General features: G+C 47.8%; 1 protein-coding gene across 2 annotated transcripts in view; it reads right to left on the bottom strand.

Moving 5' to 3' along the window:
• Positions 1–19,006, bottom strand: part of LOC308398231 (calcium/calmodulin-dependent protein kinase type II delta chain) — an 81,438-nt gene that overhangs the window by 21,698 nt on the left and 40,734 nt on the right. Inside the window, exons 5-13 of one of the 2 annotated variants that reach the window (XM_080884755.1) lie at positions 17,251–17,316; positions 9,282–9,354; positions 5,312–5,414; positions 4,574–4,657; positions 4,023–4,117; positions 3,797–3,919; positions 3,635–3,718; positions 3,497–3,539; positions 1,951–1,991 (exon numbers count right to left, since the gene is read on the bottom strand). In XM_080884755.1, the coding sequence (XP_080740881.1) occupies positions 1,951–1,991; positions 3,497–3,539; positions 3,635–3,718; positions 3,797–3,919; positions 4,023–4,117; positions 4,574–4,657; positions 5,312–5,414; positions 9,282–9,354; positions 17,251–17,316 (712 nt within the window). The remainder of the gene's footprint in view (positions 1–1,950; positions 1,992–3,496; positions 3,540–3,634; positions 3,719–3,796; positions 3,920–4,022; positions 4,118–4,573; positions 4,658–5,311; positions 5,415–9,281; positions 9,355–17,250; positions 17,317–19,006) is intronic. The other variant, XM_080884756.1, reaches the window with a different exon arrangement.

The following is a 19,006-nucleotide window of genomic DNA, read 5'->3' as shown; positions in this document are numbered from 1 at the left end:
ACAACGAAACAATCAGATCACATCAACTCCACGTCGACGTGAAAATTCAACGAATCTAAACCACAACTATGCACACATTCAGAATCTATGGTTTAAGCTGTGTCATCTACTGTGCCAGTGTCTGCGGTTTAGTCTCGGCTGGGGACACACTACATAACTTTATTTAATGCTGACAGTGGAACTCCTGGTTTTAACGTCCACGTGGGTCAGGAATGGGAATCTGTTCCCATCTGTGCAACAAAGCAAACAAAAGAGTTCAGCGTGAAACTAGCATCACTATAAGCATTAATCTATTCAACACTGCTGTATGCAGGAGAAGAAGAAAGCTACAGATTGTGTACATAAGTGGCTATTTGGTCAGCAAGCAGTGGTTATGAGCTCAGGTCAGCCCTGCACACCAGAACAGGTGGACCTCACACAGAAAACTTTAAAACGTTATTTTTGTTTTACATAAAAACACTAATTTTTAGTATTTCAGAGGTTTCAAACCTAAATCCTACATTTTCTGAATAAAATGTTGAACACGGATTCAAAGGCATCTCTGACTTTAATAATAACAATGATAAAGCTGCTTTGACACATTCAGCCCAAACTATAGTGTTTCTGTGTCGTGAGTCATGCAGTGCCTCCCCAGCCTCAAGCAGCACTGTGATTGTGGTGGAAACACAACGAGGTCTCTATTGCCAACTACTTGAAAAGCTGGTCTGGCTACCAAAGCAGCAGACGTACCCCCACGTGCTCTGCACTGTCCGTCTTCCTTTTCTGCGTGAACACAGGAAACGTCGTCTTTGTCTCATTGTGAAACGTAACTCACATCAATCCACTGCATATTCATTTGTGTCCAAAGTAGTAAATGAAACCACACGATGGTGATTAAAATGCATACTTAGCAAAAAGCACTTCCTTTCACATAATGCAACAAGTCAAATTCATGAAACCAGCAACACGTTTTTAACAGGTCATGAAGACAAGCGGACTACCACAGGCAGGAACACGAGTCCCTCTGACAGGCTGGACTGTGCTTAAAGGGAAACCAGAGCTATTTAATGAGCCTCAGAGATGATGCAGCACATTTCACAGAACTGTCAAATCAAACAACAGCAATGCTGCGGAGCTCTGCAGAGCTCTGCTTCCTCTTTCTTTCTCACTATTGAGCACACCGACAACATCGTTGTGTCTGGGATTTGTAAACATGCTGTTTGCCCGGCTGTTTTGCCCTACTATAAACCGTATCCACAGTCCCCAACACCTACAGAACCTGCAAATGTAATAGAAACTCTAATTGAGATACTGGGTAAAGCAGCATAGCCTAGCATACCAGCAGCAACCAAGGAGGATGACTCTCAAACGGTCAACTGTCCATATACGTACGATGACATAAGTACTACTGACCTCCATCAATGCTGGAGTCTCAGGAGCTGGAGCCAATCCCAGCTGTCTTAGGGCAAGAGGTGCAAGGCACACCTGGACAGCTAACTGCTAACACATACTCACACATTCACACGCACGCCAAGTTAGAGTTTCCAGTTAACCCCGCTGCCTGTGGACTGTTGGAGGAAGCCGGAGTACCCGGAAAGCACCCACACAAACATGGAGAACATGCAAACTCCACCAGCCTGATGGTGGAGTTGAACTCAGAACCTTCTAGCTGTGAGGCAACAGCGCTAACCGCTGTGCCACCGTGCTGTTTCAGACGCACATGTTCCTAAAAGAGTCATAAACGTGAATTGAAGAGTTTATCTTCATGTTGAGTCAACGGAGTGAAAAATGACGAACTACCTGTGACACCTGGTAGGACGGATGCATGTCTGAAGACAAGCTTCATTAATGTCCATTTTGTTGACAGTATTCAAACATGAGAGCAAACCCACGGGGGTCCAGTGGGGTGTGCAGTACGACCTGCTGTCAACAATAAGGTACATCTGTAACCTGGAGTGTGACGGTACTTACTTTGACACCATCCGGTTTTTTATTCAGCAGGCTCTTGGCTGCTGTGGAAACAAAGACAACAATGGGAGGAAATCAGACGCCAGCTGAACAACTACACAGGCACATGCAGCAGGTCCATTCAAGGCGGCCAATGACTAGCAGCCTCAGAGTGGCCCTACCATCGGAAGCAGAAGAGGAAAAAGCAAAGTCAGGAGACAAAAAAAGCCCAAAGAAAGCAGTAACGGAGACGGGAGCATGCGGTTAGATTCAGCTGGTAAAACCTCAGGAGACACGGAGCACATTTAGAGGAAACTCTGCTCTTTCAGCAAGAACACCGAGCAGCAACTCTGAGCTTCCCTCACGTATTTGTGGCCGGTTAATGGACTTTACAGTCGACATGCAAGGACGCTGTGAGACATGAAGCAGGTGATTGTAGCGGCAGAGGTAAGCAGTTTGGTGCATCGTCTGTCAGGGTGAGACTAAATCACAGCACGTAGAGTGACTGATCGAAGCTTTGCAGTGACCAAAGCTGTCTTTTGGCGGCCATTGAAGAGAAACGTCTGTCTGGGCCAGTATTTAAAGGAGATGATATAATTACGAGTCTATTTAGGAGCAGCTGAGCTTTAAAAGCAGGAACTTTAATACGTTTTTAATGACTTTGCATCGATACGTGTCGAACTTTATATCAACAGCAGATCCTTTCTTTGCTGCTGTGAGATACACATGGAACAGATCCATCACATAATCAATGCTTTCTGTCTGCACACAGCAAACTTTTCCCTTCTGATCAATTAAAACACATCAAACTTAACTGTTTTTATATCCCTGTGATGTTTTTCTATTGAAATTACATCATATTTACACACATTGAAAGGATTAACTCCAACATGTGATAGTTCCGCTCTGTCAGTGGGTCTAATATATTTTATATGTATATTTAACGATACAACATCTGACTGGAAGCGAGAGACGTCTGCTCCCCTCTGCAGTCAATACTGAGGCCGTTTCTCACACTTAGTCTGCAGGATGGCAAAGGCCTCGTAAACCAGCTTTGATTCCTCTACAATGACCGCTAATGCACAAACTGACCCACAGTGGAGTTTTGGTAGACACACATGCCCGGACTCAAACCTGGCAGTGTAGCTCAGCGCTGCAGAGACGTGCTAGCTACAGCGAGGACTCTTACCTTACACACGAGTTACCACACGAGGAGGAAGAAAGAAAAACAAAGGTAAACAGAGGGATCGCACTCACAGCTGAGACAGAAGTGGAATGAGCAGCTTTCCTGTCATTAGTCATAAACACAAATCAATACTGGTTCAGTTGAAATGGTTCGCCCTTTAAAGGCACCCGTGGACGGCATCGATCTGCACGCTCACTCCAGTTTTTGTTAACGGCAGCTTAAAGGGGAGCACCGAGCTTAATGGGCTCTAAAGGCCAGAACATCAGGACACAGCAGGACTCCGAGGCAGCACCTCAACATGTGAACCACACATGTGAACGGCATTATAGGGAGTCGCTACAACACGGGCCATGACTGGCTGTCAGCCTTTACTCCAGGTCGTACCTGAGAAGTTTCGAGTGGCGAGCATCGTTGTCAGGATGGCACCCTGAGGAGAGAGATGGACAGGGGAGCGTCACAGCAGGATGAGCATGCTCTGGTTTTCAGGGTTTTAGATGTGCACCGCTCACTGCCGCCGCCTACCTTGAGTTTCCTCCTGGCGTTGAATTTCTTGAGGCACTCCACAGTCTCCTGTCTGTGCATCATGGATGCTACAGTGGAGCGTTGCTGTGGAAACACACAGGCAGTGTCACAAGCTTAAACGCTACTACACAACCTGCCCGGGTTAGGGAGCGCGACACCTACGCAGATCCAGGGGTGTTTGAGTGCGTCGGTGGCCGTCACTCTCTTGGCTGGGTTAATGGTCAGCATCTTATTGATCAGGTCTTTGGCCTCGGGGGTCACCGTGTCCCACTCTGGGGAGGGAAACTGTTCAACGACATCGTGAAAACCATTTGGAGTTTAGCTAACCGTTATTGTTAAAAGGAACACATTTCTCTGCACGTGTGCGTGGCTGCACGGTGTAACTCACATCATACGCCCCAGCTTTGATCTGCTGGTACAGCCTGTGCTGGTCCTCGTCCCAGAAGGGAGGATAGCCCACGAGTAAGATGTAGAGGATCACTCCTACGAGCAGCGGAAACCAAAGTTAACCGAGAGCTCACGTCTTTACTAAAGCAAACCGAGCCTCAGGAAAAAGGCCGGCTTGTGTTCACTAACGTCACACCAGGACAACCTGTTTGCATTCAGCTGTTTCTAAATGAGCAGCAGACAAAGTCAAACAGCTGCTGTTTGTGTAAATGCAGACACACTGAGCGCTTCTGTTTGCTGGTGTTACCAGGGACGGGCTTTTTAATTGGCCGTCTGCCTGCAAAAGATGAAAAGGACCCGTATCTGCCGCTACGACCACAAACAACACCGCCCTTTGTTGCTGTGGTCTGAGTCAGGACAGGTGTGCTGCACGCATGTGTTTCCCACAGCTGCAGCCAGATGTGCTGCTTTCACTAGTGAGAGCAGTGATTAATCCAAGAGGCTGCCACAGAGCAGCACACAGGACAGAATGACACGCTGCTCGTCTCTTACCACAGGCCCACATGTCCACTGGCTTGCCATAGGGATCTTTCCTCAGCACCTCTGGAGACAGGTATCCTGGTGTCCCAGCGAAACCTGAAACACAGACACACAAGTGAAGCTTGTACAGACGACCCACAGCTCGTTACCTAAGCAGGTAGGACCAGAGGCCTCGTAAAGCAAGGTTTAAGAGCTGCAATCAAAGCACTCTGCACCAGGCGTGTGCTTTGGCTCACACACGCTCATGGGGGACGTCCAACTGGTACTTAAGTTAGGGCATAAAATGAACTGGTTCCAGATGGAAGCTGGTGCTGGGGGAACAGACTAATTATCTCAGAGCTCCACAGAGACTAGATGGAGACAAGTAGGCCAGACCTCCACCCTGATGCAAGCCGGCAGCAGTGGAGCACCTCGTCTCTGTGGGGTATTAGGGTGTGCTGACACAGTGACATCGTTGGAGAGCAAACGCCTGACAGATGTACCGGCTCGTGTGTAGTTACACAACATATTGATAGACTGCACCTGTGCAAAACATCTAACCTGTGTGTTATGTCATTAGTTTTATCACCAGTATTTAGACACATCCCACAATCACAGATTCACTTTGATGGGATGAGTGCACACTGACATCTTTCTTGACATTCATGTTAAAACACAGTGTTGGGCTTTAAAACAGTCAGCTGATACATGAAGGTCGCAGCGCTGACACAGGTAAGTCACGCTAACACGGACCAAACTGAGGTCACTCACCGAACCACGCCTGCTGATCTCCTTGAACCTCGATGGCCAGGCCGAAGTCTGCCAGCTTGACTGCAGCGCCCTTCAGCTTGCTGGCTAGAAGCAGATTCTCTGGCTTGGAGTGAAGAACAGGAAACATCAGCATCCTGCAGCGGCTCAAGACAGGACTTTACAATGAGGCTCAACATGAATCAAGACTTTGGTTGCTAGCAGCTAGTAGGAGGGGCTATCACAGCATCATCAAGGACTGATGTCAGAGAGCGTCCGGGACAGACTAATGGCTGGGCTGGAGGCCTCTGCACACAAACTCAGCACTGACTCATGCTGAGCCCGATCATAATCAGCCTCAGTCTGAGGTCGCTTCAGCCCGGCTGCACGACTCTTTCAATACGAGCGAGCCAGGCGGGGCGTGAGAGCGGCCGCGGAGGACACGTGAAGCGCTCGTCAACATATTCAAAGCAGTTTCCTCGATGTCAACACGACAGACGCACACAACAACAACACAAGCTGCTGTTGATCACAACACAAGCTTGTTGTCCAACCACACCTCAGCGTCAGTGAGAGCCAATCACTCATCAGACGGAGTTTGTGGACGACGCCCACACTGAGCTGAAACATGACAGCAACACCTGCACTCTGATCACAATCACTGTGTCATGAACATGCTCATCTCCACCCGGCTGACGACATCAGTCTGCCACAGGTTCATCCTTCAACAGCTGCATTCACACATCCTAGGTTCATTTTCCCGTTCATCCTCCTCTCAGGTATCTGAGCCCCGCCCCCTGATGTCCCCGCCCCCTTTAATGTTGGCTGATGTGTCTTTGACCTCCAAACACCGGGTCAGCCTGGCCCTGGTCTTTCCACCTCTGGATGCTGACTGCAACCGTCAGTCGTTTGGAAATTCTTCTGTAACCAACCAGTAAGAAACTGGTGAAGGTGTTGAGAGCTCACTGGTTTTGGTTATATACGTGACACCTTGGCAATGAGACACCTTTTAACAGGCCGGAGTTGGGACCAGCTGATTGGAAGTAAATGGTGGGATTGCATCTACAGTTTCCTTTGCACGTGTCGACCAGATGGTTTTAGCAACATCAGGTCAACATATTTGCCATCAGTGCATCACTGATATTCTAACCTGCAGTATTTCAAGCCCACACTCGCTCCAGGTCCCATCCAGAGGTAACGGATCAGCTGTCAGTTGTTACAACGCTGCCATCTCCCACCGGAACAACAGGCCGTTACGCCAGGCTGCTGTTCGCTGACTTAGCTCTGCTTTCAAAACGGCACTAACAGACAGACTAATAGAAACTGCTGGACTTCCTGCTGCCACCTGAGACTTCCTGTCGGACCGTGTACAGAGTCAGCGGGCCTCCTCTTTCACCGGGTGTTTAAGCTGCTGCCGTCGGGCAGGAGATTGGGGCTGCTGAGGCCCTAATCAGTGCTAACAGCTGACCTGAGTGGATGCCTCCCTGGACCTTTCTGGGGGTAACAACAACAATATTTATAACAAGGTGCAATAAACATGCACTTTTTTAGTACTTAAGTTGTCCTGTCCTGCTGTACGTAGTGCCGACGTGGGACAGGTCTCCAGGTTCACTGTACGACTGTGCAATGACAATAAATCTCTCTGAGGGACAAATCCTGGAACCACGAGATAAGAGTCACTGTGATGCCAGAGCCATGAGCTCTCTCCATCCTCGTGCCCACTGGTATATACTAACTGTAGCACACTGCTTTTCTGTACTCACAGTCATCCTCGCCCGCGGAGGCTAACGCTCAGCCACTGAGAGCTCCTTCTCTTGGTTAGCTGAAACGTAAACCTCCGCCCTGTGGAGAAGGATCAGGGCTGCTTTCCACCTTCATCTCACTACCAGAGGAAACACACCTAGAGCACACCAGTGCCTCCTTTGATATCTGACTGCACTGGATCCTTATTGATTCTGTATGCTCAGAGCTGAGGATCTCCCACAGGAAAAAGAAGCTTCTCCTCGGTCCACAGAGAACTCTGACACTCACTTCTAGTGGATATTGTGTCGCACACCCTGACTGTGCTTGATAATCTATTTATGATCTCTCAGATGGGGCCATATGGATGGAAGGCCCCCAGTGTGCTTTAAGGGCTGCTAATAATGAATCCAGTCACTGAACCCTTGAAGCGCCGCCACAGTCTCTAACTGACCTACTGCAGCTCTCAGGCCTGGATGAGACGCATGCAAAGATAGTCAAACGCAGGGCGAAGAACACAAACAGTGATGGAGCCGTGCAGGATGCAGGTTTGTGCCTTTAGCATGCACCAATGCACCAGCACGTCCTGCATTTGTGCACAGTTCACATCAGGGTTTGTGCTCCCTTCTTGTGATAGATTGGATTGTGTCTGACACAGTGAGTCAAAGAGCAGATCCAATGAGCTGATGGATCAGAGCCTGCTCAGTCTGGACTCTGTGCAGCACTTTATGTTGCAGTGCTTTAAAAATAAAGCTGCGATCTTTTACAGCTTTATCACAAATGCAACAAATTACTGAGATTTTCTGGGAGACGCAGAACAAAACTTTCAGAAAGGTGACAAATAAACGAGATTAGATCCAGAAAGCCATCAAAATCCTCTCCGCCTGTGACTCTGAACACCGCGCTTCCTCATTGGCTGCGCTGACATTGGCTGATCACCAACACTCTGTCGGAGCTGTTCGAGTGGCTTCTATTCTTGTGTCTCTGGAGAATATGTGGGAGGATAATGTGGATATTACAAAGGCTGATAATCGGAAACAACAGAGATCAAGTCTTAGAGCGGGGTGTCAACATAAGGCCAGCGCCCCAGAGCCAACCCACCAAAGAACGTCCAGCTGGTCCTCGTGGAGACGGGCAGAAATGTGAGACTTCAGCTTCTACTGACAATGACTCCCTGTGACCAACCACACAGCACCAAAGGAAAGCAGTAATAGTTCCTGCTTTATAAATGTGCACATTTGGTTTTAACTGTGGGTTTACAGTGAAACACAAACAGGACAGACTCTGTCTGCACAAAGAACTTTTCCTGTTATTTCTCACAGTTTAAGCCTCTCACTGACCACAGCAGCGCTGCTTCATCATCACACTCCTTTTTCTTACATTCAAGCATCTCAGGATGTTAAATCTTTACACTGACAGAAAGCCTCCACAGTGTAAGATGACTGCGCTGGATTTATGTGAACAGAAAACATCGTCACAGTGCAGGCATGTGTAACCCAGGACTCTTTCCTACACATCGACCTCCACAGCATGTGTGTGTTTGCACAGACCATCATGTGCAGGAATCGAATCACACGAGTGCACACACACAAAAACGTGGCTGTTTCTACAGCTCCCGCTCGCTCGTTTGTTTCGGCTGCATTTGCTTTTCTTTGTGTTTCTGCAGTCAACTGTGGCAGCTGCCTGGCAACAGCCAATCAGAGTGCGGGGCGAGGGCAGCCGACAGATGCAAAACGTCAGCTTACTGCTGCAGGTAAGCAAACCTCAGACACGCCCGCTTCATTTGATTGACAAATTAGAGCTTCGGGAGCGAACCACAGGAGGAGAGCAGCATTAGAGAGACCGCTGCGGAGGCATTAGTGCAATTACCCACGATGAGACACCACAATGTGCTCAGCGGCTCCACGTAAAGCATTTGACCTGGTTACAGATGCAGAGCTGATGGCTCCGTGAGGGCGTCGTTCCTGGAAGGACCATTCAAATTATAGCCTCACACTGAATTTCCTCAACAGTTGAACTTAGCACAACAATCATTACCCAACAACACTTTTGACACTAAGCAGACGCTGCTCTTTAAAGAAACAGGCGCGCAGCCATTGTTGGTTCCTTGTATTTTAGAGAAATGTTCCAACTTTTGCTGGTGAAGACCAAGTGTTTTGATGAGAACTTCAGAATACTGACAGGGAAAAGGAAAGAGCATAACTGGAAAGCATCAGGACAAAAGGACAGAGAGAGACCGTTTGTATCGACTCACCTTGAGGTCGCGGTGGACCACACCCATCTGGTGGCAGTGCAGCACAGCCTCTAGGATCTGCTGAATGCAGTGACTGCATGCAAACACCAGGGGGCATGGGTTAGTGACGAGCTAACACTCATATTTGTAGCTGTGAGCTTGCTTTGAGCCTCGGGGAGCTGGCGTGTTAGTGGGCGGAGCTCAGTAATGTGGCAACTCGCCGCCCAGAAGCTAAAATTAGCAGCAACTTGAGGTAATTTGGCTGAAAACGGGCCGTTCACTCAACGGGGCTTTTTCTGTGCTGCCACAGTTAAAACACATCCTGGAACTTCATCATCATCCTCACACACAGCTCTCTGCCCGAGCCTCAGAGCAGAGGTTAGATCTGGAGGCGGGGCAGAGAGGCGGAGCTACAGAATAGTGTGGTTTATTACAGGAGCTGACACAGTGTGTCCCTTTACAGGATAATGTTACAAACTTTACTGAAGACAACATGTGAATGAAGCAGTTAAAGTTTGAAGCAACCTGTGACTGACAAACCAAATATAGTGCTGCAGGTTCACTACATGTTTGTGTAGGTTACATGGTTCCTCCTAAACATGGAACATGGATGCAGCATTACAGACATGTAGCGTCTCAGAGAATGACTCGGCCTCTGTGTGGAAAGGTTTTAGGAATATTACAAACTACAAGCCTAAAACCCCCCACTCCACTGATGACTTGCTCTTGGCCAACACCCTTAACGACTTTTACTGCCGTTTTGACGAGCCATCAGGCAGCCTTCACACCTCCAACGACCCCAACAATAGAGACACTTTGGACACTCATTCCCCCACCTCTCCCCCCTCCATAGAGCCATCACCACCTTCAAACTGTTCACCTACAACACCCCCCTCCTCACCCCACACAAAAGAGGATTTCACACCACCTCCTCCCACCACAACTCTTCATATTCATGAAGCAGATGTGAGGAAGCAGTTTAAGAGTCTGAATGCTCGGAAAGCTCCCGGCCCAGACGGCGTGTCTCCTGCCACCCTCAGACACTGTGCAAACGAGCTGGCCCCAGTGTTTTCTGGCATTTTTAACTCCTCACTGCAGGCATGTCATGTGCCTACCTGCTTCAAGTCCTCCACCATAATCCTTGTCCCCAAGAAACCTAGGATCACTGGACTAAATGACTACAGACCCGTGGCTCTGACATCTGTGGTCATGAAGTCATTTGAGCGCCTAGTTCTCTCCCATCTCAGGACCCTCACGGCCCCCCTCCTGGATCCCCTGCAGTTTGCATATAGAGCCAACAGGTCTGTAGATGACGCCATCAACATGGCCCTACACTTCATCCTGCAGCATCTGGACTCCCCAGGAACCTACGCTAGGATCCTGTTTGTGGACTTCAGCTCTGCCTTCAACACCATCCTTCCAGACCATCTCCGAGGCAAGCTTTCCCAGATGAATGTGCCTGATCCCATCTGCCGGTGGATCACTGACTTCCTGACGGACAGGAAGCAGCACGTGAGGCTGGGGAAGAATGTCTCGGACTCCCGGACCATCAGCACCGGCTCCCCTCAGGGCTGTGTTCTTTCTCCTCTGCTCTTCTCCCTGTACACCAACTGCTGCACCTCCACCCACCAGTCTGTCAAGCTAATCAAGTTCGCAGATGACACCACCGTCATTGGGCTCATCTCTGACGGGGATGAGTCTGCCTACAGGAGGGAGGTTGAACGTCTGGTGTCCTGGTGCAGCCACAACAACCTGGTGCTGAATGCCCAGAAGACAGTGGAGATTATTGTGGACTTCAGGAAGCACACAGCCCCACTCCCCCCCATCATCCTGACTGACACCCCCATCACCTCTGTGGACTCATTCCGCTTCCTGGGTACCACCATCACCCAGGACCTGAAGTGGGAGCCCACCATCACCTCCGTCATCAAGAAAGCCCAGCAGAGGATGTACTTCCTGAGGCAGCTGAAGAAATTCAACCTGCCAACACGGACGATGATGCAATTCTACACTGCAATCATCGAGTCCATCCTCACCTCCTCCATCACCGTGTGGTACGCTGGAGCCACTATCAGGGACAAACAGAGACTGCAGCGTGTTGTGCGCTCTGCTGAGAAGGTGATTGGCTGCAGACTCCCATCTCTGCAGGACCTGTACACCTCCAGGACATTGCGGCGTGCAGCTCGGATCTCAGCTGACCCTTCTCACCCTGGACACAGTCTGTTTGACCTGCTCCCCTCAGGCAGGAGGCTCCGGTCCATTCGCACCAGAACCTCTCGCCATAAGAACAGTTTCTTCCCCTCTGCTGTTGGACACATGAACAATAACCACATGACTGTCCCCGCCACTAACACATGACCCTACGCTGTGTCACTGCATCATTCCATGTTTGGCACTGATCACCACCTGCACTCATGTATATATCTTTCTACGTAGCACTCTTAATTCTTATTCTCATGTATATATCTCATGTATATCTCATGCACATATCTTTCTTTCTACATAGCACTTTAATTCTTATTGTTTGCACTGAAGCACCGCAGGAATTTCCTAATGTTGTAAACCTCAACATCTGGCAATAAACCCATTCTGATTCTGATTCTGATTCTAATGACACGCTCGGGCTGAAGCTGAAGTTCCCTGTAGCATTTCAAACTAACAAATTATTTCATTATAGTAATGGATGCTAATTTGTGTTCTCTGCACTGTGAAGATCATATGTGATGCTGCCAACATTATCACAAATGTGGAAGCCAACTGCTCAGCCTCTGTGAGTGGTGGTGGTGGAGGACCCCCACCTGTTTTTCGGGCCTCCGCTTTTTTTCTGTTGGCTATAACGGGTCACATTTGAGCATACAGAGTAAGCAAATATGTACTTGTAATGTGCTCAGATAATTTCAATAAGTGCTTACAGAGGGGAAATTAATGTAGCCTCTAACTGCAATTGATTTACATCGGACAAACAGACCAAGCACTATGGCTCATAATACAATTACACCTTACCTGTTTGGACTATATTTTTATATTTCATCTTTACTTGCTGCCAGGAACGTTTGGGGCCTGTTGGGTTGCACCTGCGCTCACATCACATCACAAAATAAAATGTATAAAATAACAAATAAAATAACATATAATGAAATATAATAAAATAACGTGTTAAATGGGTGGAAATCCCTAGATCAATGTTTAAATTAACACTCACGCATTGACTCTGTCGGCTATGTTTTGCCATGCATGCTCCCTTTCTTTTGCAGCTGTGGCTGTGTTACTTTTTTCCGCAGAATTTGCATGTTATCGGCATATGCTGCCATCAGAATTTCGGCCTCAAGCGCTGTGAAATACATTGACCGCGCCTTCTTTCCCTCCGTCTCCATGGTGACTCGCTTAATCTGTGCTCCACTAATCAGGGCTTTCTGTATCCTCGTGCGCGCGCTTCACTTGGGGTTAAAGCAACTCCGCGTTGATTGAACTAATTGTTATCAGCCTTTCTGAAACCGAATATTCCGAGTTGGACAGTTCGGGGTTACTCAACCCTGAGTATCGTTTTTCACTCTGAGTTTTCTAAACCGGCTTCCTGAAATAGGGCCCGGGTCCGTGTGTGCCTGCACAGTGGATCGATCCTTCAGAAACACTGCAGCCCTTAGTTGCTCCCAACACAATGAAGGAGTGTGCAAACGCTAGGAGGTGCTTAGAGACAGACAGTTGTGGAAATGTAACACAAGCGTGCCACATCTGGATGCAGGCTTGCATAACTAAGAGTATTCTGACTGTGTCGTGCTGAAAGTGTTACTCGTGCAGCACATCCTGTTTGTGAGGATGCTTCAGGTCTGCTCCTGCTTTCATCTCTTAAACACATTTTTATAGATTCAAAAGTGTTAAAAAGCAAATTCGTTGCTTCAAACTTTCTCTGCTGTATTTATGTGTAAACACACTGAATGAATTTGAATTGAACCTAATGATGCTCCACCTTTAGAATCATAACAATGATCATAATGAAACCACACCATCTTTCTCCTCTCTTTCTCCTGTGACAATGATTTACACTTTCTACACTCTGCTGTATGCAGTGACTGTGGAGGCAGACCAGGCCAGAAGCAGAGAGGAGAGGGAGGACGGGTCAGTGTCAGACACCTGGAGCAGCACTGCAGTGACAGGTGAACATCGAAAAGGAACAGTTCAGTGTTCGATGGCGTGAAGACTTTCTGCAGTGCGAGCTGCTGCAGAGGCAGGTCTGTCTTTGCTATAGACGGAAGCAGGAAACAGCTAAAGTGTCAGGAATACAGCTGCTTGGTAACAAACTTTGCTCACTGTCAGGACCTAAAAAGGTAAACTTTAAATATTCTGGATCCTACGGCCGCACTATAAACACAGGAACAGATAACAGAGGAGGAGAAGCACACAGGTGAGACGCACGAGAGACACGAGGACGCTAAACTAACCTACAGGAAGTTTAACGGAGAGACGAGGGATGCATTCAAAGACACGACTAGAAACACGAGCAAAGACTACACAGGCGCAGCGGTGACCATGAGCGATGAATACACTGCAGCATGGACATGATGGCTGCACAAGCTCGGTGACGGTAAACAGCTCAGCTGTTTCCATCCACTCGTCCTGGGCATCTTTACGGGGCTTTGCATTTCTAATGTGAGTGCACGTTTTCTTCTCCTGCAGGACTTTGAAAGCAACGGTGCAACGAGCTTGGATTTATTTGGCATTTCTCTACAGTCACACAGCTTAAAATGATGCTTTTAGCCATCAACAGGATTCGGGGATGATTCTGTCGGTATATTTGACCACCGTCACCGATCTGAACATGTTGGCTCGTGGTCCGGGCCCTGAAGCGGAGGCGGAGCTCGGAGCAGCATGTTGTCCTGTCCTGCTGGAGAACCCAGCTGTGTTTCTTACCTGCACCGCTGTCAGCAGAACAGCTCCTACAGTCCGCACGGTGCTCTCAGGTTTAGGAACCTCAGCGTTACTCCTCAACATAAGCCTCTTGTCATCGGGGCCAAACAGCTCTTTGTCCTGTCCCACCGTCAAACTTCATTTTGAAGATTTATCCATACGGACACTGTGTGGTCGGCAACCTCTCCAACCACGGTGGTGGAAAACTCGCTTCACCACAGTCTTAATGGTTCCCAGGTTGATCCTGGACTTCCTAACTTCCTCTCCTCTGAGGGTGACGGCGAGGCTCCACTGAAGTTTGTCAAACAAATCCAAAGACAAGCTACCAGCTGTAGTCAATCATGATGACTACAATACATTAGCATGTCACTGTAGAGCCTCCTGCAGCACTTCCTGTGGGCGTATATACATAACTAAGCCTTCATGTAGACTCTTGGCTTTGTGAGGATTGGAGAAAATCCTAAATAAATTCAAACGTGTGCGTCCAGCTGTATGAAGTCAGTGAGAGAGCCACTCAGAGCTGTCAGCAGCTACGGTGCAGGAACCAGGGACAGTGTTTGACGAAGGTTTCTGCTGCTGTCCAAGCTCATGGAGCCATCTCTATCTCGGCCCCGTTAGACAACCAGCCTGCGTTTGTGCAGGTCTGACAAACTGTGGACAGCACTGTGCAAACATCTTAGGCAGGTGAGGAAAATGCTGTAAAGAAAGAGAGCTTTCAGAAATATGAATGACTGTTTAAGGAGCCCAAACACAGCCGAACTCATCAGGAACTCGTTACTGTAAAGAGGAACAAGCAGCACTGAAGTGACGCCCCCCTGATCTCAACATCATCGAGTGTGTCTGCGATCAGAGACCTGAGGACGCCCACATCCACAGAACATCTGTGCGTAGTTCTCCCAGATGTTTGCCAGCTGACTTCCTTCAAAAACTGTGTGGAAGTGGACGTAGAAGAAGGCGAAGGCGCCACCAAACTGATGTGATTTTGTTCACTGCGTCTTGTTGCCTGCTGAGAATAAACGATTAACACTCTCTGCGTGCAGCATTGTTCCTCACCTTTTGCTGCACGTTTGGCATCCTCAGTAATTATTTCTGCACAGGTACCTGCACCAGCGTTTGAGGCTTAACCAAAGCGTTCGTAGAGCTCGGCTGAAGAACATCAAGCACAGACCGTAAAGTCCTGCCAAAGCATCAAGCTTCCACAGACAAGTGCTGAAGCTGAAAATCACATACAGCCATCGTGCACTCAGCCTGAGGTGGCAGCTGTACTCTTTGACTCTGGGGTTTCCCTCTGCTCCCAATCTGTGTGCTAAATACATCACCCACTCAATAAAGTCACGCGTATGAACTGCTGAACTGTTCCTTCAAGTTGTTAAGAGAAAATACAAAGTTTGCTTCATATAAAACACAAACTCCACCACAAACAGCATCAATTAGGTGAAACTGTCCATAACTCCTGCAGGAAGGAATAAAACCTGCAATGGAAACCTTTAACATGTTACACAAAAGTCACTCTGGATCAGGGATGGGTGCCGGTGTCCGGTGCCATGATGGCAAAAGATGCAAACTCAGCAGCCTGCAACAAGTGCTTTAAGCTGATACTGTCGGACCCAGAGTTAGCAACATCCCCCAAAAACCCGAAGAGGAGAGTCCTGGCCCCTAGCCCTGCCAGTGTAGCAGAAATGATGAGGATGATGATGCAGCAGCAGCCGTTCTTCTCTGCGTGAGTAGCTTAATCTTGTTTGTGTGTAATTTACGTTGAGTAGGCTAACCACGTTATTACATTAATGCATGTAAGGTGAACTAGCAAACATCATCGTAGCTACATGCGGCTGTCTTCTTGTTTGATGGCAGATGCTCCCTTCACCCTGGCCAAAAAGGCTAAAATGACCAAAGAAAAAGTGGAAAACAGTTAAACATGAGAGGTTTTTGGACAAAGTTTGTGTTTTTTCCATTGTTTAAGCACTGCTTCCAGCCAACAGTGATACCATATATGCCCCATAGCTGCAGAAAAGGCTAACATTGTTATCTTTTTACAAAAAAACAGATGAACATGAGAGGTTTTTGGACAAAGTTTGTGTTTTTTCCATTGTTTAAGCACTGCTTCCAGCCAAGAGTGATACCATATATGCCCCATAGCTGCAGAAAAGGCTAACGTTGTTATCTTTTTACAAAAAACAGTTAAACATGAGAGGTTTTGGACAAAGTTTGTGTTTTTTCCATTGTTTAAGCACTGCTTCCAGCCAAGAGTGATACCATATATGCCCCATAGCTGCAGAAAAGGCTAACATTGTTATCTTTTTACAAAAAACAGTTAAACATGAGAGGATTTTGGACAAAGTTTGTGTTTTTTCCATTGTTTAAGCACTGCTTCCAGCCAAGAGTGATACCATATATGCCCCATAGCTGCAGAAAAGGCTAACGTTGTTATCTTTTTACAAAAAAACAGCTGAACATGAGAGGTTTTTGGACAAAGTTTGTGTTTTTTCCATTGTTTAAGCACTGCTTCCAGCCAAGAGTGATACCATATATGCCCCATAGCTGCAGAAAAGGCTAACGTTGTTATCTTTTTACAAAAAACAGTTAAACATGAGAGGTTTTGGACAAAGTTTGTGTTTTTTCCATTGTTTAAGCACTGCTTCCAGCCAAGAGTGATACCATATATGCCCCATAGCTGCAGAAAAGGCTAACACTGTTATCTTTTTACAAAAAAACAGTTAAACATGAGAGGTTTTGGACAAAGTTTGTGTTTTTTCCATTGTTTAAGCACTGCTAACCTAACCTAAACGATACCCATCCCTACTCTGGATTATTTGCTTTATGGGTGATTTTTAATAAGCAGAACAGAAGCTGAGGAAGGAGCCTCCTCATAAAGGGACAGAGAGAAAAGGTACAGAGGGTTTGGGGCACAAAAGGCATAGATGCATACGTGAGGCATGATGAGCTTTGCAAACATCCACTGTGATCAGCTGTCATTGTGTGTCTGCTCTAGTTCACTGTGGCTGCATGAATACGCCTTTGCTGCCGAGGGAGAGCGAGTCACATGACACGTCTACAGTAACGCAGAAAGGAAAGAGCTCACACTGACCTGGCATCAGCTTCACTGTAGTACTCCCTGGCAACGATGTCCTCGAACAGCTCGCCACCAGTGACTCTGGGAACGAACACAGCGAAACAAAAAGCAGAAACAAGCTGGTTTCACTTCATTTGCAGGGGGAATGTGTGGCTCCAGCACACGTACAGCACTGGTCCCATTCAGACTGGTTTGTTGAAGTTACTGCTGGTCACAGAGACGTCAGCTCTTTAAAGTGGCTACAGCTACATGTGTCTCACACGTTAGAGCAGAAACTCCATCCCTCTGTAGGGACTGGGCCCAGCTGGGAACACGAGGAGGAAAACCCTGATCCCAGCAGATGCAGCCAGGCAACAATATTACCGTTTCAGCTGGAGGGGAATTCCTTCCAGCTGAAAACATTTCCATGACTCAAGTCAGATAGATTTTCCAAGTAACACAGATCAAATCAAGTGGCACTAACAACTGAATCAGGTTGCAGCTGAGTCTGGAGATGTTCAAAGACGATGTTAAGCCAAGTAAATCAGCTAAATGCCCTTTAACAACTTGATGGTGCTGCAGCCATGCCCTCTCTCATCCAGGGTTTGTGGTTTAACCCACTGCGAGAGTCTCCCGGCATCCATACTGGCAATGATTCAATGAAGGGAAAAGAGGAGATGCTCGTGGCCAGGAAGGAGACACACCTCTGATCTTATTATTGCTCGTCGAGTTTAGAAAGCCATTTCCTTTCTGGCTGCCAGATATGACTGCAAACAACAGCTGATGACACCCAGCAGGGAGGAGGCAGTCACTGAGCAGCGTTGGAGGAAGGATCCTGACTCCTACGAAGGTTTTTTCTCTCCGTTTGGCGTCCGTCCACACTGAGACGCCGTTTCCGGTCAAGGAAAACTCAGCGTTTTCTCCAAAGCGGAAACATTAGAAAACGTCATCTTTGCGTCACAGCGTGGACATCGAACCCGGAGCCTTTTTGAAAAAGATGACGCACGTCAGTCATGTGGTGCAGTCATGTGACCAATTAACCAAAGATAGCAGAGGGCGTTACACAGCATTGTTCTGTTAAAGCTGCAGAGAGCTGTGCTTCACATCTTTAACTCTCACTCGCTTTTGTACTTTTGTGTTACTCGCAGCAGCAACTCCTCCTCATTGTGAGTCCATTTGAAAAACTCGCTGCTTTTCCTCGTCATTCTGCCGCCACGCTTCAAAGAGCCGGAGAGTAAACAAGCAGCAGACAGAAATGAGGCAGGCCGTCAGCGTTTACGGCCGTTTCAATGTGGACGCACAACTTTGGCGACAGTGGGAAGGAGAAACTCCCTTCTAACAGGAAGAGACCTCAGGGAGGGGCGGGGCCATCTGCTGTGATTGGTTGGGAGAATTCAAGATTGTTGCAGAATTAAAACGGACTTTCTGCACATCGATTGCTTCATTTGAGCTCTTGGTGCCTTACTGAGTCCAAACTGTGAAACGGAGAACAGCCTGCTGCCAGACGGCTTATTTCCTGGGAAGCTTACTTCACCAAGACAACAGCCCAACAGCATTACTGAGCAGCTGAAATCATATATACAGCCAGAAAGCATCTGGCTTTAAAAGCTACACCCACAGATCTCTGCGATGTCTGTTAAAACTGGAGGTGCGGTCGTTAGCGTGACTCTGGTGCAAAATGCTGGCAGCACCTATGGATGAAGGTGGCAGCTCTGCAGGGCTCTCACGCTCTTTCAGAAACCTTGACCCTCAACAAGTTTGTCTGTGGCATCAATCTGAAGACCCACGTTGC

This window comes from Rhamphochromis sp. 'chilingali', assembly GCF_963969265.1.
Source record: "Rhamphochromis sp. 'chilingali' genome assembly, chromosome: 1".
NCBI lineage: Eukaryota > Metazoa > Chordata > Actinopteri > Cichliformes > Cichlidae > Rhamphochromis > Rhamphochromis sp. 'chilingali'.
The sequence above is the reverse complement of the archived record's forward strand: the minus strand, read 5'-3'. Positions and strand labels throughout refer to the sequence as shown.